Source organism: Aedes albopictus, chromosome 3 (genome assembly GCF_035046485.1).
Source record: "Aedes albopictus strain Foshan chromosome 3, AalbF5, whole genome shotgun sequence".
NCBI classification, from domain to species: domain Eukaryota; kingdom Metazoa; phylum Arthropoda; class Insecta; order Diptera; family Culicidae; genus Aedes; species Aedes albopictus.
The window spans coordinates 372,953,500-372,970,818 of record NC_085138.1 but is presented as its reverse complement, the minus strand read 5'-3'; the positions used below and the strand labels follow the sequence as shown (position 1 = coordinate 372,970,818).

At 40.7% G+C, this 17,319-nt stretch overlaps 3 protein-coding genes across 4 annotated transcripts in view; all 3 read left to right on the top strand.

The window, feature by feature from the left end:
- LOC109432273 (xaa-Pro dipeptidase) overlaps nucleotides 1-17,319 on the top strand; it is a 757,159-nt gene that overhangs the window by 225,020 nt on the left and 514,820 nt on the right. The window lies entirely within an intron of this gene.
- Nucleotides 11,892-12,678, top strand: LOC109401881 (histone H1A, sperm). The gene has a single exon (XM_019674488.3). It carries the CDS (start codon nucleotides 11,964-11,966, stop codon nucleotides 12,558-12,560), a length of 597 nt encoding a protein of 198 aa, XP_019530033.3. The 5' UTR covers nucleotides 11,892-11,963; the 3' UTR covers nucleotides 12,561-12,678.
- On the top strand, nucleotides 13,900-14,958 carry LOC109397093 (histone H1A, sperm). Its single transcript, XM_019669414.3, has one exon. The coding sequence runs from the start codon at nucleotides 14,008-14,010 to the stop codon at nucleotides 14,608-14,610; it is 603 nt and encodes a 200-aa protein (XP_019524959.3). The 5' UTR covers nucleotides 13,900-14,007; the 3' UTR covers nucleotides 14,611-14,958.

Genomic DNA, 17,319 nt, shown 5'->3' with positions numbered 1-17,319 from the left:
CTGGGTAGGCTTGCTTTAGGTTTCGTGAGACATTTTTTGGACAACTCAATAACAGAGTCATCAGATTTAAAAGTATATAATTCCACTATATGGGATATGACAGCAAGAACACTCATTCCACTGAGCTACTCTTGCCGTTCGTCACAAATACATTCAAAAACATCTGCCACTTCGCGAAACCCACGTGCTTTTGTTTTTTGGCGGGAACACTTTTTCTTTTGTTTTGCCTTGCGACTGTCATGCGGCGGTATGCCTTGCGAGCGTACGACCGCCACAGGACTCTAATAAAAGATAAGCGCGACAATAAAAAGGCAAATCCCAGATTCTACTATGTATCTTCAATAAGAACCAACACTTTTTGGCCACATTCGATGCAAGTTTTCTCACCGTGCGATTAAAATACTGACAGCGAAATCAAAATGGAAAACACGTGTTTTTGGCTGAACAGCTGTTGAAGTATAAGACGTTGTTCAGTTGATTACCACGTGCTGTGCTAATTCACCACTACTGAATACAAGTTCAGGAGTGATCATTATTGAGTCACGGGAAGAATATGTTTTGCTTTGGGTGCTGCATCTCACCATCTCTAGGATGGCGCAGATGGGAAGGCATGAGGCTGGCAATTGACAGGTCTCGAGTTCTAATCCGGATTTAGGTAATTTTTGTAACTCGGTGGCTCAGGGATTGTGGATCTTAGGGTCGTTTATCGTGACTTGGCTCTCACAATCTCTCATAGAGGACGAACATACCAGCAGGACCAGCACTACAGACTACACTTACTCACCAGTGTTTCACAAATAGAAAATTACATACAGAAAGTACGAAAAGCATACAACATGAATACAAAGTTGGTGAATTCCCGAAAGACGAGGCTTGGTGGCTCCTTTCGAGCCCGACAAAGCAAAAAATAGCAAAGAGTGGTGGAAACATATTAACCCAGGGCTATGCTCTCAAAATAAGCTACCACTGTGGCTCCTATCTACAATCTTACATTTTATTCAAACGACGTCACTTTTAGGGGATTTATACTTGCGGTTTTGTTATCGTTCGGGAACGTCTGGCGGTCTTTCACTGTCGTTGGTAGACCACGGAGGTGGCAAAGAGGACGGCCACAGATGTTGATGAGGTAGCCGGGAGATGCTCTTCAGCAGCAAACGCTGAACTATCTCGCCGAAGCCGGCCATTGGGGACTAAGATGGCGGCTTCTGTTATTGAACCCACAGCAGAATACGGTGGTTGACGATGGTGGCCAGCGGCGTGACGAACACTTCGTATCCTCGACCCCCTGAAGAGGGGGGGGGGGGGGGTGGTTTCTGGCGGAGCCTACTGGTGTTTCGCGCTTCTAGCGATATGAAGGCGATTCTGGCTGGTTTTGCCGGTGTTTGTCGCCGCTATTGCCATCGGGGCGGTATTGTCTGCTGGGAAAAAGCTCGAAAGCAAAGAAAAAGGCCCATTCCTTGGACCTAACCACAAATTAGACCCCTGTGACGTCACATTTCTTACAACCTGACACTTTTCACTAAATTACAATATTTGTTACCTTTTTCTTGTTGTTTTTACGTTTTTGTTGTTGTCTACTAGCTGATCTTCAACTGTTTTGCGTGTAATCTAACAATGGATCTAACAGTTTAACATTTAGTTTTAGGATAAGTTTCTAACACATACTAACAATTTACATACTTTTCGCATGATTTTAACCGTTACTAACACATTTTTAACCATACTAACAATAACACAGATAGTAGGTCGAACTAACAAACGTTTATAACTTTATCCTATTATAAAGAGAGAAAAAACACTAAATTAAAACATTTACACCACATGAGGTTTCTGCAATATAACCTCAACATTTAGGGAAATACACTACACACGCGCGCACTACTATTTCTTTCAGAAATCACCAGAAAAGAGAGCTGCATTGTGGATTGCCAGCGTATTTATAGGAAATCAAAGATTGACATACTAATGCAAATCTATGATTTCCGTGTCTTAAAAATCGGAATCTTCCTGTACTCTGCTACTTATGCGCCACCTATGAGTTGGAGCCTTACAAACGATCCGGTTCAAATTGCTTGAATATGATCTGTCACTCGAGCATGACAGATGGCCGTGAGAGTGGAGAGGCACTTTCTCATGCATCAAGTCCCTGCATGAGTGCCGCTCACTCCATTTGTTTTAGTGGCAAATTTGGGATAAGGGCGTGTTAGGATCGGGAAAAGGATATTTTGGTCTTGTGGTGGAGCCGACAAGTTAAATTTGGAACCGACGGTTACATTTTATATGTAATTCTTATTTCATAATAGGTGTTCTCAACATAAGAGCAAATAATTACTCACGTGAGAGTTTAACATTTTTGCATTTTATTTATTTTCAGTCATTTTTGCCAAAGTTTAATAACAACTTTCTTCTACATTTGTAAAACGCTTTGAACAACAAAAAATTAAGTTGGTGCACAACATGATGCTTTATAACTTCTCCAAATTTGTGTGAACAAAACCTGAACATAGGTTGTACGTGAAAATAATTCAAATGTTATTCAACACACAGAGAACAGACATCCAGGCTAGAACAAATTTCATTCGGAAAGTTGTGTAAGGATTTGAATCTTTACTTGAGTAAGGTTGCAAACCAATACACGATGACAACACTAACGCCACCAAACACCATATTGCCACAGTCAGTGGTGAATTGAAACATTTCAAGTGGTGAATTAAATTAGTATGGGAAATTAACTGATTGCAGCGCCACGCTATTGCCATTTGTGTTGCCAATTTCAAATGGCCGTTAAATTCCTTACACTGTTTTGGAACTGGACTTGGATGTCTGTTCTCTGTGTTCAACACTATGCTGAATTAATTCGTCATAATGGTGCCTGTTAAACGAATGATTGTTAGTTGGGAGTGCCCTACTAACGGAAGAGCAGCTTGGCGCAGCTAAATTTTAAGATGACTGGAGGGATATCCGATCCGCCATAGGTACCTCGACTGCAGCACTTGGTTTCGCGACTCCAAATCACAGAAACGATTGGTATGACGATGAATGTGACCAGTTGAAAAACTAGAACAATGCAGCATGGGCGAGAATGTTGCAACACCGTACGATGGCGAATGAGGCACGTTATAGACAGACGCGGTACAGGCAGAACATAGACTTCCGGAGGAAGAAGCGCCAGCAGGAAGAACGAGATTGCGATGGAAGAGCTGTACCATAGACTTAATAGTTAGCTGTACCGCACTAAGGACACACGCAAGTTGTACGAGAAGCTGAACCGCTCACGCAGAGGCTTTGTGCCACAAGCCGGCATGTGCCGAGACAATCACGGGAATCTTTTCACGAGCGAGCGTGAGGTGGTCGAGAGGTGGCGGCAGCATTACGATGAGCTCCTCAATAACGACGTTGCAAGCATCGAAGGTGGCGTGGTAACAGATCTAGGAGTACGTGCGCAGGACGAAGGATTTCTAGATCCTAATCTCAAGATTGAGGGAGAGGTTGACCGGTTGAAAAACAACAAAGCCGTTGGAGCAGATCAACTACCAAGCGAGCTCCTAAAATACGGTAGAGAAGCACTGGTGAGAGCACTACCCAACTAACAATCGCCAGCCGCAAACAAGCATGCATGTTGAATTGTTGCTTTATAATGGTAATTATAGCTGAACTAAAATTATGCTGTACACATTACTGTACTAATGCTAATTGAAAAAGTAGCCAATGTTCAACTTTTCGTATTGGTATGAACAATAATAATTTAAAACACTTTTCAAGCGTTTAATAAGATTTTTATTCGACTTGCAGTAATTCCTTTACAACATAGTTTAACAAGACTTTTTTCTGCTTCTTGTTAAGTTCAGGACATGTATCTGTATAATGTGTTTGTCACAAGTCAAAAAAGCGCTTTCGTTTTATCATACTTCGACTCAGAGTACATGATGAAAAACACGTGTTTTTTATTGAACAACAGCTGAATTAATTTGTTGTTCAGTCGTTAACCATAATATTGTGCTAATTCACCACTGCTGAATAGGAGTCAAAGTCTGATCATTATTAAACCACGGGAAGTTTATGTTTTGATTTGAGCGCTGCAATTCATCATCTCTACACTGATAAAAATCCAAACTTTAAGTTTATAAGGCTATTTTTTATACAACTTATAAGACATTGCCATCGTTATTTTTAATTGTGTGTATATAATAATCATGAAAGCCTCTTTAGCTTTGATGAGGTGATACATGAGGTCTATGCACCCTATTTATAGCTTTTATGTGTGTTCAAACATAACAGTTATAATTTTCTTGTTATAGTTAAAAATTATATCTCTTCACACATAGTTTCAAAGTTTAGCCGATTCAGTTTCCAACGGCCAACAAAACCGCCATTATACCCATCACGGACTTCCCAGCTTTTCATCGAACGACAAAATCTCAATTCTTCGGAATTTTTTCTTCGGTTCACCTGCGGAACTTTCAAGGTAAGCTTGCATCGTAGTAATACAAAAGTTATATATATTTATCAAACTATGTTTTTTTTTAGTGGCACTTCAATTGATCGGAAACTTCTGGAACACAATATTCCAAAGCAACGGTCGTACCCAGATGTTCAAAACCTCGCACAAAAACCAGGCATTTTCACTCGCATGTCCAGCGAAACGCAGTGGTCATCGGTGACCGGGAGTCGATTGGCTGGATCCATTGTCGGACACTTTCGGTTCCCTGCTGAAAAGCAACTCGAAAGGTTGCTGGAGCAGCTAGAGAAGAAGCTGAAAAAAGATGAACGAGGATCGTAAGAAGAATTTGTTCCGACGTGTCGTCGGACTTTGAACGGCTTTGTCGAAGGAGAAGGACTTACAACGAGGAGAGTGACGCTGCTTCCGCCATGGAAACCGGGTCATGAACATCCGGCGACTATCCCAAAACTTCTTCGGCTGGTCACCGCCGATATACCACAATGAACTCATAGTGCATTTTTTTTTAGTACAATGCAATCGGAGTGGAGCAAGCCCGTTGTACTTGTTAATATTATAGTAAAAGAAAATTTATCGAACAAATTGTAAGATGTATGTGCAATAAATAAATTAAAAATAAAATGAGTATTTTATAACAAAACAATCAAAAGTTAATCTTGATAAATGGAATAATAAATATTATTTAAATATATAACATAATTCCTATAAAAACCATAATATAGAAGTTATAAGGCTCACACATAAATTTTATTTGTCAGGGTAAATTAATTTCATAAGATTCCAAACATAAACTTTAAAATTGCTAATCGTTATGATAAGTATGTTTGCCTCTTTTATTATTTATAAGTGAATTCAAATTGCAAAAAAATATGTAGTTTCACACATAATAGTTATACGGATAATCGTCTCAGTGTAGGATGGCGCAGATAGGAAGGCATGCGGCTGGCAATCGACAGGTCACGAGTTCGAATCTGGATTTAGGCAATTTTATGTGTAGTTATTATTTCACAATATGAATTCACAGCTTTAAGTTCCAATCATAAATTCACGTGGAAATTGAAAAATTTTGCATTTTTTTTAGTTTTTAATCATTTTTGCTAAAGCTGAATAGCAGCTTTACTATATAGTTGTAAAACGGTTTAACAACGAACAGTTTAGTTGGTACATAACACTATGCTTTATAGTTTCTCCAAATTTGTGTGAATAAAACCCGAGCAAAGGTTGTGCCTGAAAATTATCCAAATATTATTCAGCATCATACTGAATCAATCCGTCGTAAAGGTGCTTGTAAAATGAGTGATTGTTAGTTGGGTACACTAGGTCATTACCATGATTTGGGAGGAGGAAGTATTACCGAAGGAATGGATGGAAGGTATCGTGTGTCCCTTCTGGTGGAATTTTCATGGAACGCTTGGAGGAATTGACGAAGAACTCCTGGAGAAATTTTCGAGGAACTCCTGAAGAAGTTCCCGAGAAACTGCCTGGAGGATTATTTCAAAGGAAGTCCTGGAGGAATTTCCAAAGAACTTTCGGAGGAATTTCCGATGAACTCCTGGAGGAATTCCCGGAGAACTCCTAGAGGATTTCCTTAAGAACTTTTGAAGGAACTCCAGAGGAACGCATGGAGAAATTCCCGAGTAACTTCTGGAGGAATACCCGAGGAACTCTTGTAAGATTTTTCGAGGAAATTCTGGAAGAATTCCTGAGCTTCTGATGGAGTTCCAGAGAAAATCCTAGAGGAATTTCGAAGGAATTCCAAGACGAGGACTTCCCGAGGAACTCTTGGGGAAATTTTCGGGATTCTCCTGGAGGAATTCTCGAATAACTCATGAAGAAATTCCCAAGGAACTCTTAGAGGAATTCCCGTAGAAGTCCTAAAGAGAGTCTCGAGCAACTCCTGGAGGAACTCCCGAGAAACTCCTGGAGGAATTCCTAAGGATTTCCAGAAAGAATTCCCTAGGATTTTCTGGAGGAGTTTCAGGGAAATTGTTGGAGACATTTCAAATGAAAAGCTGGATGAATTTCCGAGGAACTTCCGGATGAATTTCCGAGGAAATCCTGATAGAATTCTAGGAAAACTCCGGGAGAAATTATCAAGGAACTTCTGGAGGGCTTTTCGGGGAACTCCTGGAGGAGTTCCCGAGGAACTTCTGGAGAGATTCCCTACAAAATCCTGGAGGTATTCCCAAGAAAGTCATGAAGAAACTCGTGGAAATATACTCGAGGAATTTCTTTAGGAATTTTCGACACTCCTGGAAAAAAATCTCAGGGAAATCCTCGAGAGAATCTTACATTATCGCTGGAGTTCTTCTACGTGAACTCCTCATAGAAATTGTTAAGTTTCAAGTGTAAAGTGCAAAAGTTAAGGTTTTCGGTAAATCCAGTGATACCGAGTGACCCCAGCAGTGATAGTGTCCACCCAATACGTTCTGTGACTCCAAAATCCGTCGGAAGCACGATCCTGCTCTATCATTTTAAAACTTATTGCTGGAGTACTCCTACCTGAACTCCTGAAAGAAGTTTGGGAATTTTCGGATAATTTATGTGGTCATTTCCAGGCAAATCATGGAGACATTCCCAATGAAATCTTGGAGGGATACTTCCCCAAATGCTGCAGGAATTCTTAGGAAGCTTCTAAAGGCATTCCCGTTGTATTCATAGAGAATCCATAGAGGGAAAATCCTGGAGGCATTCCCGGGGACTCTTGGAGAAATTTTCGTGGAACTCCTAGAGGATTTTCCGAGAAAATCCTGGAATCCCTGGGAGCTCCAAGAGGAGTACTCGCGGACTTCTGGATAAATTTTCTGGAAACTCCAGAAGTAACTCTCGGGGAACTCCAGGAGGACTTCCCGAAGAACTGAAGGGATTCTAGGGAACCTCCTGAAGGCATTTCTATAGAAATTCTCAGAGTAATTCTAGAAATGTTTCCGGAGAACTCTTAGGAATTTTTGGGGAACTTCTGGAGAATCAATTCTCAGATTGTATCGCAGAAGAAATTTTGGGAGAACTCCAGAAGGAAACCTTGGAGGAGGTCATGGAGAAATCCCAGAAAGAACTCTTGGAAGAATCTGAAGGTGAATATATGACGAAGCCACACCTCGAAATTTCAAGAGCACAAATCTGAAGAACCGAATGTCGGTTTGAGCTGAAAAGTTGATCGATTGGTTACCCGCTGATGGTGACCAATCGATCAACTTTTCAGCGCAAACTGACATTTGGTTCTTCAGATTTGTGTTCTTGAAATTTCGAGGTGTGCCTTCGTCATATATTCACCTTAATTAAAACTGCTGTAAAAATCCCACAAGCAACTTCTGGAGAAATTACAAAAACAATTCCTGGTGGAATCCAAACGGGAATGACGATAATACATACCTTCAACTCTAACTAAACTAATAACTCTAACTATTACTCTTCTACAGTTCTTTGAAATCAAGACGTGTCTTCAGTCAGTTCGTCAAGATTTCTACAATATTCGTTGATTATACAAACATTTTCAAGTATATTGTTGCCAAAAAGAAAGATGATACGATAGTAAATAGTCCGTGCAGATTAATTCGATTATCCCAGTTTTGTAAGGACAGAATTGGACAATCTATTGGGATATCCATCAATTACACTAGTTTACAAAATAAAACGAAAGTCGTGAACTTCTGTCAAAGACCAAAGTTTTTGAAGTACAATTTAGCACTGATTTCGAAACCGTGCTTCAAAAAATTTTAAGTAGAGCGGTTTTTGAGTTTTAGCTCAATATCAAGTTTTACAACTTTTAAAAATATGGAATTTACAAAAATTCAAATATCTTGCGTTTCGTTCAACCAGTTACAAATCTTTTTCCATGAATTAAAAGCTGAATACAATACCACTCGATCATCTGAATGCAGGTTTTGCGTCAGAATGATGAAATTCAAGATATCGACGAGTTTTAGGGACGATCTCCTTAAATTTTAGCCAAATTTCCAAAAATATATGAAGAAATGTATTTTTTTCAATAAAAAACCCGATTTAATCCACCTATGGTGAACAGAACCCTTCTTACACTTATTAAAAATATTGTTGTATTATGCGTATTAAGCAAATTTATTTTGTGCGATTGGCCAAAAGTTCTAGAAAATATTGTGGATTTGACATCTAGTGAAATGGTTCCCAAAATAGCATAGACCATGGACTTACCAGTAATGCCAGATACCTCCAAGAATCTTATATGGAATGTTAAAAAAATAGCTTTCATATTCTGGAATATTGTATCTTTTGTTAACTGCCAAATAATCTTGAATCGATTAACAAATGGATAAAAAAATCAGCAAGATGCACTTTGTCTAATATCTCTTAATCAGTCGAATAAATTAACTCCGAAGTACTTGATATTCATGGTTATGGTGTTAAAAGGACAAAAATGATATATCTACTAAGTTAATCAGTTTTGGCATTAACTAGTTATTTTGGCTGTACAGTTCTTGCATTTTTCCCACAATATATAAATTTAAAGCTTTCATTTAACATATTGTTAGTTTTCATAAAATTCCTGTGTATTTGTAATTTGTTAATTATAATTTTGTTGAAAACAATAACCTGCTAGAATACACTTTGTATGAGATCAGCATTATTTATTGAAAAATAATTTCCCATAGACTGGTCAAAAACAAATGCAAGATAACAAGTGAATATAATAAAAATAATAATTTATTGAAATACTCTTCGTAAGATATCTCAGTAATCAAATGTCGAATCGAAATAAAATTTCAGGGCCTTATACAAGCATATTGTAGCTTTCATTTGGTGCTTAGAGAACCCAAATCGGTTGACAGACGGCTGAGATATTTATTATGGTACCCTTGGTCAAAAATCTCAAAAAGTTAACCTGTATTACTCCCAAGTACTCTTTGAAAGATATCTCGGTAACCAAATGTCCAATCCTAATGAAATTGTATAGGGTTCTACTAGAATGTTGTAGCTTTTATTTGGTGCCAGGATAACCGAAATCGGTTGACAGACGGCTAAGATATTTATTATGATACTTTTGGTCAAAAATCTCAAAAGGTTTAGTTGTATAAATTCGAAGTACTCTTCGAAAGATATCTCTGTAACCAAATGTCCAATCGAAATAAAATTTCTAGGCGATCTACTAGGATGCTGTAGCTTTCATTTGGTGCCAAGAGAACCCAAATCGATTGACAAACGGTCGAAATATTTATTATGATACACTAGGTCAAAAATCTTAAAAAGTTTAGAAGTATGACTCATAAGTACTCTTCGAGAGATATCTCGGTAACCAAACGTCCAATCGAAAAAAAATTCAATAGCGTTCTACTAGGATGTAGTAGCTTTCATTTGCTTCCAAGAGAACTCAAATCGGTTGACAGACGGCTGAGAAACGTGCGTGACTTTTTTTTGTAACGCACATACACACACACACATACACACATACACACATACACACACACACACACATACAGACATTTGCTCAGTTCGTCGAGCTGAGTTCATTGGTATATGAGACTCGGCCCTCCGGGCCTCGGATCGAAAGTCGGTTTTTCGAGCGATATTTATACCCTTCTTATGGGTGTAAGAAGGGTAAAAAAATCAATAGCGTTCTACTAGGATGTAGTAGCTTTCGTTTGGGGCCTTAAGAACCCAAATCGGTTGATAGACGGCTGAGAAATTTATGGTGATACACTTTGTCAAAAATATCTAAAATAATTAAGTTGTACTACTCCCTAGCACTCTTTGAAAGATATCGCGGTAACCGAACGTCCAATCAAAAAAAATCAATAGCGTTCTACTAGGATGTAGTAGCTTTCGTTTGGGGCCTTAAGAACCCAAATCGGTTGATAGACGGCTGAGAAATTTATGGTGATACACTTTGTCAAAAATATCTAAAATAATTAAGTTGTACTACTCCCTAGCACTCTTTGAAAGATATCTCGGTAACCGAACGTCCAATCAAAATAAAATTCAATAGCGTTCTACTAGGATGTAGTAGCTTTCATTTGCTTCCAAGAGAACTCAAATCGGTCAACAGACGGCTGAGAACCGTGAGTGACATTTTTTTGTAACATACATACACACACACATACACACACACATACACACACACATACACACACACATACACACACACGCACATACAGACATTTGCTCAATTCGTCGAGCTGAGTTAATTGGTATATGTGACTCGGCCCTGCGGGCCTCGGATCGAAAGTCGGTTTTCCAAGCGGTATTTATACCCTTCTTATGGGTGTAAGAAGGGTAAAAACTTGTGAGCACGAAAAATAAGCTGACTTGTGACCTACTAAGCAACCCCGCTCAACCAATCCAATCAGAATTTACAAATATTTCCTTCATATGCGTATCAACAAACATAAACCAAGCCAGAAGCTGATACATGGTGCACACGTGAGCATCACGAGACCCCCGAAAGCTGTTTCCAACAGGCACACAAAATTCCCTTTTGCCCGCAGCTAGACAAAGACATTGTAGGGCCACATTTTTTTTTACGCTTATGCTGTGCCTCGTTTCTTGTTTCCCTTCATTCGAAACTCCCATCCATTCCCTATATGAAGGGAGTTTGAAATTGTTGATGTCGTCATCGTCTTCGCACTGGAGGAAAGGGAGAAAATCATAAGATGCGTAGATGCTAATTGATTGGAATAGATTTCTAATGGAATTTAAGATTTTTTCATATATTTGTTTTAATTAGTAGGTGAACGACGAATGCGATTCTTTGATTGGTTTTGAATCTTACAACTTCGTAACGTTCTCTCAGGTACTTCTATGCTGCGAAAATCCTGATGCGCAATTTCTCGTTAAGATGTAAATAATGCGAGTATTTCTAAAAATGTTGGTTAAATATGAAAAACTAGATGCTTTCATATGAATTCTGCGAGAAAAGTGATATTTTTTCAAACTAAATTATCGGAACTATTGCCTAACAAATTCGGCTGAATTGTTACATGATAGAACTATTTTCGGTGGTGAGGTACCCAACATTGGTCCGTTGTAATCGCTGTTTCTCTCTAGATTCCAACTGGAAGCTCGATTGAATGGTATTATCGGAGGTTGGAGATATTTTCCTTTTATTTTGCATAAAAATTAATATTATCAAATTACTAATCTATGAATTATTAATTAGTAAACATGAGCCACCAAGAACAGAGTTTCGTGCTGGTCGTTAAAAATAGCTGGCATTCATTGAAAGCTAGCAACAAAATCACTATTTTATGATTGATCGGGAGTTCAAACATTCTCGTTAAGGAATCTTTAGAAAAACGCATCAAATTTCATAGCTTCATCCCGAAAATATCAATAAAAGTTGTCTGATCGGAAATCGTCGAAACGGTTTCCATGTGCTCGAATTTCAAACATTGGCGCGCACTTCCCTAACACGGACATCGGTATCGAGTAGGAAGCACTCTTCGACACGTGCAACATTCAACAGTGTTTTGCTAACTGTCGCGTTTTTATTCGGAAAAATCAAACCAAAACAAACGGTGAGAAAACAATCATCATGGCTGATGTTGCACTAGCTCCAGCCCCCGTGGCAGCTCATAAGAAGGCCAAGGCCGCTTCCAAGGGCGAGAAGAAGGCGAAGAAGCCATCCACCCATCCGCCAGTCAACGATATGGTGGTGGCTGCTCTCAAAGCCCTCAAGGAGCGCCATGGAACGTCGCTGCAAGCCGTCAAGAAGTACATCGGGGCCAACTACCAGTGCGATCCGGCCAAGCTGTCTCCATTCATCAAGAAGTCGCTGAAGAGCGGTGTCGCCAAGGGTGCTCTGGTTCAGACCAAGGGAACCGGAGCGTCCGGATCGTTCAAGCTGAAGGTGAAACCGAAGGCGGCTGCAGGTGAGAAGGCCAAGGCCAAGAAGAAGCCCGGAGAGAAGAAGGCGGCCAAGAAGCCTGGCAAGAAGCTAACCGCTGGAGTGGCAAAGCCCAAGAAGGCCAAGAAGGCGTCCCCGGCGAGAGCTGGCGGTGCCAAAAAGAAGGCCGCGGGCGCTGGGCTGAAGCAGAAGTCCACCAAGCACTCCAAGAGCGTTGCCAAGAAGCCAAAGGCCCCGAAGCCGAAGAAGGCCTCCGGAGCGTCGAAGAAGCCCGCCAAGAAGTAAGATGGATCTCTGCTTCGCGTCGGCGAGGTTCTCGGCGCAAGGGCGACGATGTGGGAGAAGGTTTTTACCATTTTCTTTTTTCACTTGATAACAATCAGTCCTTCTCAGGACTACCAAATGAGTTATGGTAAAGAGTTGTAGGAAATTTTCCTGCGAAGGGGTGATTATGGGGGAAATCGAGATGGGAATAAATATAAATGAAACGAAAGAAAGCCCTTTGATTGGGAATGCAATTGGAATCGGTAGGTGTGCCGCTGTAACTATGTTTCGGTGCATGTTATCCTCAGAGGAATTCTGTTGCAAAAAGCTCACCAAATCATGAAGAAGGCACGAGAACTTATTTTTCTAATGGGAAAATGTTCGTAAGGAACCTTTTGTACCTATGCAAAAGTTGAAAATCGAATATGAATGGTTGATGAGTGACAATACCTTTCAATCTTATGTTATTATCTACCATACGAAGAATGAAAAGGCAGTCTTTTTGGAAGCTATCCCATTCCGTTGCAGTTATGGCAGTGTTTTATATTTCCATTAGTACTTGACGGTACAGATAAAAAATAAAATGTTATGTTGTTTCAATACAATCTCAAACATTTTAAATTTCAATTTTCTCGAAAACGTTTTTTTAAGACGACACGAGAAAATGATTAGTTTGTTAAGTAAAAGTTCCTATAGGAAATAAACTGTGCAAACTAGTGCAAATAACTTTCAATATTCATCGAAATTATATGAATAATGATTTTACGTTGGTAGTTTATTCTTGACCAGGGAAGATGCTATGATTTCACTTTGATTAAAACAATCATTAGAAGCATCGCGAATAGCATCACAAATATTAAATCTAATGTGATATCTTTAATAAACCAAAAGGTTCTACCTAAAATCAACGTATGATATTGATTAATCTAAGCTATATCTAGTAATGACAATAAACTTCGTTTCATTAAGGGTGCAAGTACTATTAAAATCATGTTAACATCGATGAACCAATCAGAATCAATTCAAAGTAATCCAAGATGGCCAATGCCGTGCTGCAATGAAAAGCAGGTTGTCGACTGCTATGTTCGAAAAAAAGCTAAATCTCTACAATGTCGAGGCTTACTGTGCACACGAAGAAATGATTCTAAATTGAACTATTTTCATGTAACCATTCTTAAGTTATTAACAGTCCAATTTCCCGACAAAAATCATTATTTTAACCGTCAGCAATGCATCATTTTCCAAGAATTTATCCAAAAATTCCATATTTTTAACTAAATCAAAACAAAACAATTTCCCTAACACAGACATCAGATTCAAGCACCAAACCAGGTCAAATTTTCCCACCAGTTTGATGATAGGCATCGTAGCGATTGCAGTGTCTTCATTGTGTTCCATCAACTAGCAGATACATTCACTATACAGTTCGCCCTGCGTTTGTGTGAGTTAGACAACCTCAACAGCAAACATGGCCGAAGTGGAAGAAAAACAAACCGAAGCCGCCAGCGGAGACGAGGCGCCCGAGAAGGGCTCCGCCAAGGAGAAGAAACCGAAAAAAGCCCGCAAAACCAAGGAAAACAAAGAGGGCTCAACCGAGAAGGCCGATAAGGAGAAACCGAAAAAATCCTACCGCAACGTGGACACCCCGAACATGCACGACATGATAATCGAGGCATTGGACGTGCTGGACGAACGGAAGGGCGTCACGCTGCAGGCCATCAAGCGTTACCTGGAGGACAACTATCACGTCGACACGACCAAGCAGGCGTCCCACGTTCGCAAACTGCTGACCAAGTGCGTCGAGAATGGGGACATCGTCCGTACTCGGGGCCACGGTTGCAGCGGACGCTTCAAAGTGAAGCACAGCAAACCGACGATGATCAAGAAACGACGCGCACCCGAAGACTACCAGGAACTGCCCAATCCGCCAAAGGCCAAGCCGAGGCCGAAGCCGGCCCCGAAAGAAACGGCCACCCCGAAAAAGGGAGCCTCCTCGGCCAAGAAAGTTAGCACTCCGGCGTCGGCTAAGGCCAAGTCCAAAGCGAGGGGACGCCCCGGAAGGAAGAAGTAAGCGGCATCAGAGGCGACTTCTTCGACTGAAGGAGGCCATTTTCTGTGAAACTACGGCGGGGACTGAACAACTGTGGCAACGGCGGCGGGCAGCCATTGCATTTTTCCATACATCATCTCTCTTTCTAGTTCGGCACTTTGGGATTGCCGAACGTGTAAAAAAGGAGCGTTCTAAATCAGTCCTTTTCAGGACTACAGCGATGGATGTGAAAAAGAGTTAAATGAAATAATTTTCCGGCTTTGGGTTTTCTGATATTGGAGGGTGTGTAATAAATTTGTTTATAATTTTAGATGCGAATCTACCTGGAGACTGGTTCAAGGATTAACCGACAGATGGCGAACTGGAGAAGCTTTATTTGATAGAGAAGCTTTCGCAGTCGACTTCGAAGGTGCTGCTGTAAACAAACTGGGTAGAAGAAATGTTATTGATTCCAATAGGAATTCAAAAACATAGTTGTAAACTGTAGTTGAAATTTGTTTCACAATTTGAACTCTGGTTCAGTCTGCACTAGATTCTTCATAGTGATATCTTGTGTCAATGTGCTTCGTACGATTGCTGTACTTCTCTGATTCTAGCATATGCAAGCAACTCTGGTTATCCTTGAACATAATGATTTCTGTTTGATCTTCTTTCAGGTCCTCCAATAGCTTTTGTAGTCAAAGTGCTTCTTGCGACGCTTCCAATAGTGCAATAAATTCAGCTTGCGCGGTGGACAACGCAATATGTACATGTTTTTGACTGTTTCAGTGATCCTTTTTCTGGATCTTGACAGTTTCAGTGATCCGCACAAGGGCCTACTACCTACTTGAACAATCGGCCGATCCTTGGCATCGGCACTGCTTCACCAGATGTACCGCGTCCACCGGTTTGGTGAACAAATCCGCCAGTTGGTTTTCTGTTCTTACATATTTCACCGCAGTAAAGTGATGTTTTGATGTCTATATGCTTCGATCTCTTGCTTCAAAGTTTTTCGCCATGCCTATTGCGCCTTGATTGTCCTCGAAGATTAAGACCGGATCCGATGGTCGCTTCAGCTGGAGATCTTCCATGGAAACCAGATGGCTTCCGAAATAGTGGAACTCAATGACACATACTCCGATTCGCTCGATGAGGTAACCACTGTCAACTGCTTTTTGGTTTTGCTTGACAGCATTACCAAATACGGTGAATAGATATCCGCTTACTGACTTCCTGTCTTCTGAATCCGACGTCCAGTTCGCGTCAGCAACTCCAACCAAGAGTTCCACGGAATCATCACGAATTCACTTCAAATCAGGCATTGAAAAAGCTCAGCTCACGAGCAAAACTCAGCCAATTTCATGCTAACTTGATGCTCAACAGAACGATAGGCCATGATCGTTCAAGCTCATTGAACTTGGACGCTCGTCAGTGTAGTGAGCTTCGAGCACAGCAGCTCACTGTACCAAAACTAGCTGAGCTTCGATTTTGTTTGGGTAAATATTTTATATTTTCGGCCGCATTTTTGTGAACGAAACCTTTAACAAAATAAGCAATTGTTTAACCCTCCTTTAGCATTAGGTCATTTTTGACCTAAACCGTACACTGCATCAGCAAGATGTTCCCAACGGGATGCAAAAGAAAGGTTACCTAATTTAGATGTTTTAGATGTCGTATATTTCGACACCCCCCGGCCCCCTCGTAGGGTTTTTTCGCATTCTTCATGACACGTAAGGGTTCTCTTTCCGCAATTAATGGACGGCTCACGGCAGTTGCGAATGAGGAACCAAGTGACTAAAATGTCTACAGTGCCCAAATTGCCAAGTATGATCCTGAAGCGGACCACATCGTGTGAGGCCAAAGGGCAATTAATTTCGATAGTTACCCCATGAGGTCAAATGATTCGCTTTGGGGTCATTCAAAAATGACGTCCATAGTTTAGGGGGGAGGGGGGGTCTGAGAAAGTGTGACACTCCATGTATAAGGTATACGAAAAAGCGTGACAGAGGGGGGAGGGGGGGTCTAAAATTCCCGAAAAATGATGGACGTCATATTTGAATCGCCCCTTTCGTACCTTTCATATATCGAGCCACACGCTTGAGAGACTGCCATTGTTGGATGCTCGTTGGACTTTGTTGGTAACGGTTTCCTGGGACAACCGACAGGGAAACAGAGGTCAGGCCTAGTACACAGCATCACGTACATGATTGTTCCCAGAAGCTCGCGGTTGCTGAGTTGCTTCACCTTCGCGGGGAACGGCCAGACTATTCTCCATAGGTGTTTTGAAAGGGTTGCAATCCGCCACCTTGAAAGGTACCAGTACCTTGTCGATGCTTTCTTCATGAGATAAGTTCATGGAATTCTTCGACCGGTCGTACGTCAGTTTCATTCTCAGAAAACGGCTGATTTCTCTACAGTCCGTCATCTTGAACGTCAAACCGAGAGCTCCCTTCAGATTCACGATCGTTACAAGCTTCTTACCAGCAATGAGCAAATCGTCTACATAAAGGATGATGTATTAGCGCATTTGCTCAAAAGTACACGCGGCAAATCCCTGAGGAAAGGAACAGCCGCGTTTTTTGCTCCCCTTTTACTCAATTCTTATGGGAGATAACATTGCGGCATTTTCTCAAGTGCGGTTGTTCCTTTCCAAGAGGATTTGCCGCGTGGAATTTCGTGCAAATGCGCGTTTGGAACATTACAAAGGCCGCGCGGTGTATCATATTGAGCAAACCAGTCAATACACTGTAG

What these genes read in the sequence shown, in the direction of transcription:
- LOC109397093 (XM_019669414.3), top strand. Translation starts at nt 14,008, where the DNA reads ATGGCCGAAGTGGAAGAAAAACAAACCGAAGCCGCCAGCGGAGACGAG.
- LOC109401881 (XM_019674488.3), top strand. Translation starts at nt 11,964, where the DNA reads ATGGCTGATGTTGCACTAGCTCCAGCCCCCGTGGCAGCTCATAAGAAG.